Source organism: Cicer arietinum, chromosome 5 (genome assembly GCF_000331145.2).
Source record: "Cicer arietinum cultivar CDC Frontier isolate Library 1 chromosome 5, Cicar.CDCFrontier_v2.0, whole genome shotgun sequence".
Taxonomy (NCBI): Eukaryota; Viridiplantae; Streptophyta; class Magnoliopsida; order Fabales; family Fabaceae; genus Cicer; species Cicer arietinum.
In genome coordinates this window covers 52,566,553-52,579,936 of record NC_021164.2, presented here as the reverse complement: position 1 = coordinate 52,579,936, position 13,384 = coordinate 52,566,553, and the positions used below count along the sequence as shown (strand labels likewise).

The 13,384-nt window shown below is 28.4% G+C and overlaps 1 protein-coding gene across 1 annotated transcript; it reads left to right on the top strand.

Annotated features, from left to right (window-relative positions):
• Positions 1–6,419: 6,419 nt before the first annotated feature.
• On the top strand, positions 6,420–11,089 carry LOC101500570 (heterogeneous nuclear ribonucleoprotein 1). The gene is made up of 5 exons (XM_004506617.4): positions 6,420–6,718; positions 6,836–6,957; positions 7,249–7,470; positions 7,776–8,985; positions 10,430–11,089. Exons 3-5 carry the CDS (start codon positions 7,249–7,251, stop codon positions 10,441–10,443), a joined length of 1,446 nt encoding a protein of 481 aa, XP_004506674.1. The 5' UTR covers positions 6,420–6,718; positions 6,836–6,957; the 3' UTR covers positions 10,444–11,089.
• The last annotated feature ends 2,295 nt before the right edge of the window (positions 11,090–13,384 follow it).

The following is a 13,384-nucleotide window of genomic DNA, read 5'->3' as shown; positions in this document are numbered from 1 at the left end:
ATATATATATATATATATATATATATATATATATATAAATATTATAGGAAAAAAAGTTAAAATTTGTATAGACAGTTTTATAAGAGTTAAAAAAATCCATTTTTTTGGAATTTTACAAAACTAATATTTATATCCTGCAAATTTTTGTTAATACAAGATTTAATTATAATTTTGGTTTTCTATTTTTAACAAATTTGGTCTCTCTCATATATTTTTTAATAAAAAAAATAATGATGTAACATATTTTAAACAAAGTGACAAATACGACGATGTTGAATGTTTAATACTCATAAAATTGGAATAAGACTCTCTAAGAACTTCAGTTCCAACTTATAAAATTATTCATTTTTATAATTTAAATTTAATTGTAATTTTAGTCCCTCTATTTTTACCAATTCACTAAATTATTTCTCCTATTTTAAAATCAGACAATTTTTTTTTCCTCATTTTATTTTTTTTAACTAAAAGATTGTAATACGACATATTTTAAATAACATGATATATGAAATGATAACGTAGAACGACTAACATTCATGAAATTACAATAAAATTCTCTAAAAACTTAACTTTGAACTTCAATCTTTTTTTGTAATTTAATTAATAACATTGAATAATTAATGCATCTAGATACTTCTATATCATAAAATTGTATGCCACATAATTTTAAATATGCCAAATCATCATTGTTTAGTTCAAAAATATGAGTGAATGGACCAAAATTGTCGACTTTTAAAATAGAGGAAGCAATTTGGCAGATTGATAAAAATACATGACTAAAACTGCAACTAAGCATATAATTTTATAATAATATATAAATAATTAATGCATCTATATAGTTCTACACTGTGAGATTGTATGTCACATCATTAAAAAATCTGAAACCACAATTTTTTAGTTAAAAAATCTAAATGAGAGAACAAAATAATCAACTTTTAAAATAAGACAACTAATTTTGTGTATTGATAAAAATAGAGGAATCAAAATTGTATTTAAGCCTTAATATTAATATGGAATAAATAAGTTTTTGATCTTTATTAATATACTATATTTCTTTTTAGTTCCCTCTAAAAATTTTCTTCAACCAATGGTCCCTCAAATATTTTGGTCCCTACTTTTAAATTAATTCATGCATATCATTTAAATTTTTAAATAATTTTTTTGCATGCCTGTTTAAAACAATATAAGAATCTCTCACAAAATTTAATTTATTTTAATAGGAGGTGAATTAGACATGATTTTTTTATAAAGTTTTTAACACTAAAAATTCATGTTTAATTAACCTTTTGTTAAAATATTCTAAATTTTTGTATGATATATTCTTATAATGTTCTAAATATGTTTACAAAAAATATTCAAAAATTCAAATAATCCATATGAATTTCCTAAAAAATATAAACCAAAATTGTTGATTGAAAATATTTAAAAAACTATTGTTTGAAGAATTTTTTTAAAATAATTTAAACTAAAATACGATATATTTATAGGAAACAAAAATTTATTTAACCCTCTTAATATCATGTATATTATTTGTCAATTTCTATTATACAAAAAAAGAGTGTAATAATTCTATTAAATTTTTAATTAATAATTAAATTAATTTTTTATTAACTCATCAACATCAGTATTCGTATATTATATATTAAAAATCGACTAATATTAATTTTAATTTTAATAATTATATAAATTATTTTATAATTAAAAATTTTAATAAATCAAAAGAAATTTAAAATACAAAACTTAAACAATTTGTAGTGCTAAAATTATATTCTAGTAAACTAATTCATTAAAATCATATCATTCAATTATTAATTAATTAATTTAATAATATTAAAATATATCTATTTATAAATGTATTTTAGAAATTTTCATGTTATGCATATAAGGTGAAATATCTTTTACCAATTACCCGTATCTCTTGAGAGGGGCCAAACTCAAACTTTCATCTTGGAGCTAGAGCATACGTTGAGCCAGCTTTGCTATTCTGAAATCAGTCGCGGGTTGCACGATACACTAGATGACGCAAGCAACGGAGAAAAATTTAAGAAAAATTATTTCAACACACTTTTTAACATAATATTTTTAATATACATTGTTTTTATTTGTTAAAATTTAAATTATTTTTACAAAATTCGATTCTACATATTTAAAATTAAGACAATCATTGTTCTATAACGTATTATTCAATGATGCATAAATATATTAATTTATTTTTATTTCAATGATTTTTTATATGTAATATTTTTATTATTATCCTCTTTATTATATTTTTTTAAGTATGTATGCTGTAAATTAATTTTTTTTAATTTTAAGAATTGTTATCGTAATATATAATATCTTAAAGATTAATTATACTACCATCATTATCATCTCGATTAATTTTTTCAATAAAATTACTAACTCATCTTTATTTTGAGTTTTGAGAGAGAGAGAAATAAATATATAGAGCAAGTGGAAATAGAGCTGAACCAAGGGTAATGTTATTAAGGTAATTGGTTTAGGCCTTAAAATTTTTATTTATTTATTTTACTTGATAAAGCCTCCAAAATTATTTTTTATTTAATAAAAAGGCTTTATTCTAATATTTTGTGAACTAAAATTAATAAAATTTTATTTAAAATTGTAATTGTTTCAACAAATAGTACAATATATTAATTGAAAAAGAAGAATCGTATAAAATTAATTATATTATTTTAATAAATATTTTATATTCTAAAGTATAAAAAATAAATAAAAATTCAGTAATCTTATTAAAATAATGTCTCATATATGTTGGATCCACAATTGAAAATTTTATAAATTAACCACCTAATTATAATTAATTTTTATATTTAATTTAATAATATCAATATTTATAAATTGAACGGATAACTTCAACTAATTTTTACGTTTAATAATACAATAAAATGATTAAATTATATAATCTATGAGAAATTTCACATTTATCATCGAAGGGAACACAATCTAAATTTAGAAATAAAGGAAATTTCTTATAAAAATATATAAGTAATATATGATGATTCATTTTTGAAAGAAATAATACTTAGACGATGATTAATTTTTTAAAAGAAAATAATGATTCATATTAACATTTTTCTTATATTTTATTTCCTTTCGCGTGCAATTGTCAAAATAACTTCATCGTTTCAATTCTCCTGCTTTTGTTTTTCATACAGCCCAAGAATTTTATTGGCTTCATGTGCAATTGAATCATTTTTTTTGGAAAGGAACAGCTATTAAATGAAAGCATCTCAAGCAGTACAATATACCCCACCCCGTCCGATAAATATAATGCAATTGATAATACCAACTAGGCATGGCAACGGGACGGGTTGGGAGCGGATTTTGCCTCTTCCACCCCGCACTCAACTAATTGGGGAAAATCCGCATCCTCACCCGTTCATAGCGGGTGTGAAAATTAGACTACATCCTCGTCCACAACGGGTTTCGGGTTTCCCGACCTACACCCGCACCCATTTATATATATAAAATTATAAACTTAAAAAATTATATCTATTATAATTAATATAATAAAATAATTATTATCAGATAATAATAAAATAAAAAATTATTTTATATAGAGATAAAATTATAATTTTTAATATTTTAAAAAATATTAAATATATTTGATATGTATATGTATAGAAAATTCAAAATTTATTCTAATATTACTTGCGGAGCGGGTTTGGGTGCAGGATGAATATCATCACTCCCGCACCCGTCCCTGCACCCGAAATTTAATTTCGGGAAAAATCCGCACCCGCACCCAATCAAAACGGGTTTTCTCCGCCTAAATCAAACAGGTTTGGGTGGGTATCCGTGGGTGCAGATTTTTTTGTCATCCCTAATACCAATTTTTTAGTTCTTTATCTTTATTTTATGTTTTTAATTTAGTCTTTTATTTTAATTTTAAGTGACAATTTTATTTTTTATGTTTTAAAATATTAATAATGTTATCCTTTTTTTTGTAAAAATTTATCAAAAATTTCAAACAAAACCCATGAAATTAATTATCATCCTCAATATAATGCAAATTTCATCAAATTTATAACTTAAATTTTGCAATAAACTCATATTTTCATCTCTAACAACATCGAATAAAGAATAAATGATCAAATTTAAAAAAATAAAAGACTAAAACATTAACTGAAATTAAGTTAACAGACCACGAATGTAATTTAGTCCCTTTATTTATATAAATATACATAATTTTTTTTAACTTTTTATTTTATTTTAGAAAATTCAAATAAATATATTAAATTAAAAACCTGCAACGCACAAGAAATGCCTCATAAAGAATAAACAAGGACAAATATTACAATAACCTAAAAAATCAACATATCAACTGAAACCACACCCCACAAAAAGCTTGAACATACGAAAATGGGGAGATATGCATTACATAATAGTGCCCAAACACCTCAAAACAAAGCCACACCTCACCAAAAGAAGAACATTCAAAAAATAGACGAGATATCAATACCTCATTTCACAAGTTCATACACACAAGTTCGACAATGCAAAACCATGGCTCACTAAATTATCCTTAGTTGGATGGCGATTCCTCAAACGCCTCCAAACGAAAATAGACACCTTCAAAAGTACCACCTTAGTCCAAGTGAAGCATGCTCAGGGATACGAAGAGTCGAATTATGCTATAACGATAAACGGTAAGCATTTTTCACCGAGTAACATTCTCTATTTGCTTGATCTCAAGTCTATTTGTCTAAAATACATTCTTGTAAAGAAAAAATTAGTCAATCCAAAAACACACAACCACAACATATCCTAATATATCCTCTTTCTCATAATGATATATATATTTTTTGAGAGTTATAAGGTAGTTTGTGTCAGAACCTGGATAGTTTGTAGAACAATTCTTTATTTTGATTATGCAGAAAATAAATTAGAAGAAAGCCCAAGAGGAAACGCCTAGGATCAGAGGAAGCGCGTCCATTTGAGGAAGTGCCTTAGATCAGAGGAAACATGTTCATCAAAGGATCTGTCTTTGCCTCTAAGTAACCAAGTTTAAGGATCTCACTATAGAAATATAACTTCAAGGTTTTACCTCTGAAAGATGAGAATATGAAGTCAAAGACAACATGTTCAAATAAGATGCCTCCAACAAAGCAACCCAAAGGCAAGCATCTGACTATGATATGCAACATTTAATTTGCCTCTACTCAGTTGCCTCTGCTAGTAATTCAACACCAGAAGATGATTGAGTTTGACTCTGAACTTCATACTATTTATGACTCTAATTATTAGACTCTGCCTCCACCACAAGCAAACATCCGACTCTGAGGAATATCAATGCTCTGAGGAAAGTTAATGCCTTTGAAGAAAGTCAATGCTTATGATGAAATAGTCAATGTAACATGAAAAGTAAAAGAATCTGGAAAAAGTCAACGACTCTAACTCTGATAAAAGTCACAACTCTGGAAGTTGACTCTAAAGACGCACAACTCATAAACAAAAGAAGAAGAAGAAGAAGAAGAAGAAGAAGTGGTGCAACGATTTATGGTTTTCAATATATTTTGAATAACTGGATTAAATCCATTTGGGTGAAGAGATTCTTGTGTATTTCCACCTATAGTTTGGAAGAGTTAGAATGAGGAGGAGGTCATAAGTTCAACTCCTCTTTCTAACAAATTTAACAATTAATTATTAATATCATTAGATATCTTAGTTGTTAATGAGTTAAATTGCTTAGTTAGTCACATTAGCTAATTAGTTATTTTACACTAAATCATATGTAACTCAATCATCTATCACTACTTGTTTTGTTGACGTCCATCTTTGATTCCATATTAACTTTTTCAATGCTTCATTGGCCATAATGAGGTTTACTCTTGTTCAAGACTTACTTTTTAAAACGCAATAAAACGAATGATCTCATACTCTCATACACGTTATATTTCCTTGAAAAAAGTAAAATTATTTTATTGCGATAATGTCATTAGATTTATTTATTTAATAAATGTATACCTTAAAACAAATTCTTTCTAAAATAATCACACATATGTATTACACAATAATTGTGTTAAATAAATTACTCATACCAACTAAATGGATCCAAATTTATTATAGTGGGAAAACACGCGTTTACACGAAGTAAACAATCTCGATCGTTAATTTGATCGAACAATTCAAATCATAATATAACAAAATTAATTTTAAATAATCTCGACCATTAATTCAAAATGGAATCGTTGAACTAGAAAATTGTTGAGATATAAAATAACAAATCAAAACTTCAACTAAATAAATATTTTTTTTAGTAAACTAAATAAACCTTAAAATTTCTTACAAATAACTTTACTAATTTTTTACAACCTAATTAATTTTTCAATATTACCAACATTTTTGTCACAAAAACAAAATATCATTATATGCTGTCAAATGGTGGCTCCTCCAAATATTCTTGCACCAGAAGATTTATAGTCTCTTTCTCTCTCTCTCTATATCTCTCTCTCTATATTTATATATATTGTCTCTCCTCTCCTCATGTTAGTTACAAATTCCTTTTCTTTTCATTTAAATTAAGGTAGTGGAATAACCAAGAAGAAGAAAGAGATAGAAAAGAAAAGCAAGAGAGAGAAAAAAAAACATAACATAGAGGATGATGATGAACAACACATCCTCTGTTTTCAATCCTAGTTTTTGATTCAAACATTTTTTCACATGCCCATCATTTTCCAACAATCTTCATCTTCATATGGTAAATTTTTCTCCTCTGGGTTGCTCCAATTCTCATCGATCTCAGTTAAAGTTTTTGAATTTTTCTGTTCTGATCTAGTTTTTTTTTTTTTTGTGGTGATGGGTTTTCTGAGATTAGATTTTTGGGTTCGAGTTTTGATTGATGCTGGGAAGATCCGATGCTATTAGATCGAATTTGACAAAACCCATTTCGTTTCTGATCGAAGTAACAACTGGGTTCTGTCTCAATTTTAAGATAAGGTGAGTTTTTTTTTCATTTGCATTTTCTGATCGGTTTTGCTCTGCTCTTGTTTTTGTAAAGATTGAGCTTGATTGTATGTTAATATGTAAAATTATACATTTAGATTGATTCCTAAGCTGGAATTGTGGCCATCATTAATTGATTTAGATGTAGTTGTAGATTTCTGATTTGTTTTTGGTTGTTTGGTTTGGTTTAAGATGAGAATTATGATTCAAAGTGAGTTTGTTTGAAATCTCAATATTGAAATCAGTGATTGATGGTTAATTGTTTGTTGATTGGTATTGGAACAGATGGAATCGGATCTTGGTAAGCTCTTCATTGGAGGAATATCTTGGGACACTGACGAGGAACGTCTCAAAGAGTATTTTGTGAAATATGGGGAGGTGATAGAGGCTGTGATCATGAGAGATCGCGCAACAGGCCGTGCTCGTGGTTTTGGTTTCATTGTCTTTGCTGATCCTGCTGTTGCTGAGAGAGTTATTATGGATAAGCATATCATCGATGGCCGCACAGTGAGTTGCTTTATTTGTAGATATATTTACTCAGCATTTTGTGGATACTTCGTGTTTTAGCATTGAAGCAATTGAAACAAGCTAAACTTGTGTATCTAATAGAGATCAATGTGTCTAACTCTTTGATTTTATACTTTTTTTGGTGATCAAATTATCATTTTTTAGGCTCTATAGGATTGAAGTCTAACAACTTTGATACTTGAATTATCGATGTACATTGGATCTAACACGACCTTTTTCTGTTTATACTATAAGAAACTGAAAATGACTTGCAAATTTTGATCTATAATCCTGGTGAATTTCAGGTTGAGGCGAAGAAAGCTGTTCCTAGGGATGATCAGCAGAATGTAAACAGACAGACTGGTAGTGCACATGCATCTCCCGGTGCTGGACGTACAAAGAAGATTTTCGTTGGAGGCTTACCATCAACTATCACTGAAAGTGATTTCAAGATGTATTTTGATCAGTTCGGTACAATTACTGATGTTGTAGTTATGTATGATCACAATACACAAAGGCCAAGAGGTTTTGGCTTCATCACATATGATTCGGAAGAAGCCGTGGATAGAGTTCTTTATAAAACATTCCATGAACTCAATGGAAAGATGGTTGAAGTCAAGAGGGCAGTTCCGAAAGAACTTTCGCCTGGTCCCACCCGAAGCCCGTTGATAGGATATAACTATAGTTTGAATAGTAGGGCCAGTAACTACCTAAACAATTATGGTCAAGGTTATAGTATGAGTCCAATAGGAGGATATGGAGTCAGAATGGATGGTAGGTTTAGTCCACTTACTGGTGGTAGATCCGGATTTACCCCTTTCGGCAGCACCAATTATGGAATGGGGATGAACTTGGATTCAGGATTGAGCCCGAGTTTCGGAGGGAACTCTAATTTCGGGAACAATTTAGGGTATGGTCGGATATTTAGTCCTTTTTATAGCGGCAACTCGAGCAGATATGCTACTCCTATAGGCTATAATGGGGGTAATGGGAGAGGTGATTCTCTAATGAACTCGGCTTCTAGGAATGTTTGGGGAAATGGGGGTCTGAGTAATGCCAATAATCCCGTCAGCCCTGGTGCTTTCTTGGGATCTGGAAGTGGAGCATTTGGTGTTTCAATTGGAAATAGCGGCACAAACTGGGGCCCAACGATGCCGGCTCAGGGTGGAGGGGCTGCTTCTGGCTATGCTACCGGTAATAATGTTTATGAAGGTGGAGATAGCGGCTTTGGTTTAGGTGGAGCAGCAGGGTATGGAAGAAACAACAATGCAGTTGTGAATCCATCCTCTGCATTTAATGCCTCGGCTGGTGGTTATGAAGGATCCTATGGGGACTTATACCGCAGTGGCAGCGGTTCTGTTTACAATGACTCTGCTTGGAGATCTGCTGCTTCTGAGATAGATGGTTCTGGCTCGTTTGGTTATGGTCTTGGTGGTATTGCATCGGATGATGCAGTGAAGACTTCTGAGGGTTACATCGGAAGCTACAATGTTGCAAGTAGACAACCTAATAGAGGTTAGATCTTTGGATACATATCAGATTTTTGTTTATTAAGTTTGGTTGTTAATTTCCAATGGTGGTTTTTATGTTTCAGAATGATTCATTATTCTGAATGAACTTAAAAAGAAAATGTTTATTTGCTATCTTTCTTTTGTACTTGTCTTTAAGATCAGCATATGTCTAATGGTTATATATTGATAAATGCATCATGACAGCTTTGTTAATGTCTTCTTTTATTTATACCTGAGTTCTTGTTTCCTGATTTTTATTATGCATATCTTTGTTAAGAGTCTCACGTTGGATGAGTTAAGGTATGAAAATGTGTTTATAAGTGGGAGGCATCTCTTACCTTACAAACCAGTTTTGTAAGGGTTAAGTTAGTCTCTACCCAAATTTTAATATTGTATCAGACTATATTCATTATCTATTGGGCTACTGTCTATAGGGCCACCCACGTCACGCTCTAGATGTCAAGTTCTGGACGTGAGATGGTGTGTTAAGAATCCCACATTAGATAAATAAGGTCTGAAAATGTGTTTATAAGTGAGAGGCATCCCTACCTTACAAGTCGATTTTGTAAGTAGTGAGTTAGGCCAAACTCAAATTTTAAGAATCTTCTAATTTGTTATCTTTATATTCTTGATAGCTTTCTCGAGAATATTTACTGCAATGCAAGTAGAATTATTGCTTGCATTACAACTTCCTATCATCATGCATAGGTTATTGATTATTTTCATGTCAATTATTTTTTGAATGTGATTTCTATTTGTTAGTAGTTCATACTCTTAAGTCTTGAAAGATACTTAAATGTGGACAATCTCTCCCATGTTGAATGTGAATAATTGTATTGTCATGAATGAGGAACTGAGATGTTACATATCTGACTATCTGAGTTACTTATCTACCTTTTCTCTAACAATGTATTTAAATTTATATAGTCCAATTTAATCATTACACTTATTTCTATGCCCATTTACAAGCAGGACATAATTGATCCATTATCATGAATTAGCTTCTTGTTGATTAAATATTAGAGTTTAGTAGACATGCATTGTCAGTGTAAACAGTTTTACACTGACTGCCAACACAAACCATTTATTCTGTAGTTATTTTTTGATGACAATTACAATCGTATGATGAGATGACAAAATCAATGGCTTTTATTAATTATCCGTGTAAAAGTGGCTTACACTGACAATGCGTAGTCATTTTTCTCTAATGATTAACATATTGCCTATTACATTGCAAAATGGTTATCTGTTTAGCATATTTATGTTGATGTAATGTTCATAATTAAGTTGAGTGTAATAACTATACATTGATAAATCAATATGATGACAAGATAGTGAAATATGATTAGACGTGTATGTAAAAATTATTACATCGTTAGTGTATATAAATTAAATCCTGATTTAATTGCACGTTACTAATTTTGTTTTATTAAATTCGCTTGTTTCAGGTATCGCTGCTTAGGAGATATGTAATTGAATATGTCATGGTAGCAGTAGATCAAGGGAAACCGGTTACAAGTAATGAGGTATTGTGAATTCATGCATCTCAATCACTTAGAGAGAGATATAAACTCACAAGAAAAATTTGTCATATATAGCTAACGGTGTTCTTTCATTTGAAGTATACATATTCAAAAAAAAAAAGCAGTTACAAGTTATTTCGTGTAAGGCGTGGTTTTCTTCCTTTTTTTCGGTCGTCTTTTTCATTTTTCAAGACTTAGGTTTCTTACATGGAAGTTGATTGAGGTGTATAATCAGATCGCGGGATATACTAAGGAAGATTTATTCCATGATAGTGTAATAGTACATCTCTCTCGCGGCGAGGCGTGTTTGCGTCGTTGTTTTAGTTTGTTTGATGATTTAGAGTAATTGTTAATTTTTCGAATTTCTTGTTTTTTATTTTTCATTAGCCAAAAATGTAATGCCTAGCCAAGGTGATTTGTTTTTGTCACCTTATTTTATATTTCATGATGATATATGTAACTTTGGTCAAAAATTGTAAGTCAGGTTCAGTTTGATTTATTTATCATTAAGTGTGAAACATGAGTGGGATTCCTATATAAGGTCCCCATCAAATAATCAAGTTTCTGAACAGTTTTATTTATTTATTTATTTTGTTGCACTTTTTATATACAGCTTTACATTAGCACTTTTTTTGGTCATGATTCTCAACATTAGTCAATTCTCAATTCTTCTGTTTGATTTATGTGGAAACTGTTTTGTGAAAGTAACATTATTACATAATGTTGTTGAATTATATAGAACAATGTTGATTGATTGAAACTTGAGGGGTTTGGCTCAAAATAGAAAGTTTAGGCTGAAATAGGTTTTTCTTTTTTTGAATATGGGGTGAAATATTTCATTGTTCTTGTAATATTTGTTTTAGTTTCTGCAAACAAAAAATTGTTTAATTTATTCTCTGCAATATATATTTTTAATTTTAATTTTTTATCTTTGTTATTTTGTTTTTTAGTCCTTGTAATACTGTTTTTTTTAGCTTCTATAGACTAATTGAACCTAAATCAAATATTGCAAAGTATTGAAAAAGACCTTAACAAAACAATTTGGAATTAAAATTTTAATTTTTATACAATGTTTATTTACGGAAATTTTTATACAATGTTTATTTATGGAATTTTTTATACAATGTTATATTATCAATAAGCCCCCAACAATTTATATCTGAAATTTTAGAAGCAACTATAATTAAAGTTAAATATTTTTAATAATATGATAATTTAATTCATTGACCGTTTGAATTTTTTTTTACTAGATATGAATTAAATTGATGATAAAATATATATAAATTACATAGACTAATAATAGGATTTTTTTTAAATAACCCACATTTAAAAGTAAAACACCAATATACCCACTTCCAAATTTAACTACAAATACACTTTTTTTTTTTTGCTGCCAATACCAATACACTTTTTATAGAATCTAAAAACAATTGAGTATATTATTGGGGAAAAAAAACAGATTTAAGCTAACTTTTTATTTTTTCATTAATTTTGTGTAACCTAAGCTGGCAACATTTATGGTTATTTAGCCTTATGCTTGTTACTTTCATGTGATTCCATCTTCTAATAAAATTTGAGATTTGGATTTTGAAATGAACAAACTTACGTGTGGCTATGCTTTTATCTTATCCTTAAGTGGATTAGAATTTGTCTTAACGCTTTTTTCTTCAGCTGAATTTTGGACATTATCGTCACATGCTCACAAAGCAATTTTATACTAAAAAGGTATTTTTCTTTTTCATTACATTTTTGCTTTTAAGTAGTTTTTTTTTTTACGAATTCTTTTAAAGGAGTTAGGTCTATGTTAATTTGTTAAAAGGTATTGGCATATCGGTTAGTAAACTCAAATATTAATATTCTCATATTAAGCTCAATAATCGTAGTGTTTGGTCGTTTTCTTGGAAACTTATTATTAAAATATGCTTTTCAAAGTAATGTTTGATAATTTTTTCAAAAGTCATATTATAGTAATTTTAAACGCTAGGATAATCAGGCTTTTTAAACACAATAAAATATTTGTTCTTTATTTTATAATTTTTTAAATCACAAAGCTCTACCTATTTAAGAATATGAGAAACAATCACTCACATAAAGTGGTTTTTAAAAAATTTCGAAGAGTTTTTTATATGAGAGAAAATGTACAAGAAATGAATGTTTCACTTTATAATGAAAGTGGGTAAAGAATATTTATAGTACATGAAAAAGAAAAAAATATTTCGGATGCATTAAACAAGTCAAAAATGCGTGTTTGATTCAAATCATAAATATAAATCTAATTCAAAAGCGGTTTTTGAGATTTTTTTATAGGATGATTCAAATCACCTCTTAGTTTTGATAGGATGATTTAAATTACCTCTTAGTTTATTCGAATAAACTTAATCCAATTTAAAAGATTATGACAAGTTGATTCTAATCCACATAAAATCTATTAAAAGTAATTCTAATGTATGTTTAAAAAGGCAATATTTAGCAATATTTTTAAAGATAAAAAAGACGTAAAAATTCATTTCAATGCAAAATTAAAATATTAATTTTCTTATATCTTAAGGTGTGAATGATTCTCGAGAGAAATTTAGTTATATCATATAATCTTAACTTAGTTTTGACATAACTCAAAATAAAATAAATCTAAAACACAAGAGACTATACATTCACAAATTGACGTATCAATTAAAATGTTAATTTTTAAAATTCAAGATATGGCATGATTTAAACATGTTTTTTATTTTTTTTTATTTTTATAAATAATAATAATAGATTATTAAAATAATAGTGATAAGTTACTAAAATATCTCTCAAACCTCTCTTTCTTTCTTCTCTCAGTTCTCTGATCAGATTGCTTCCATCCCTTCTCTTGACTCTCCCTCTCAGTTGCAGCGG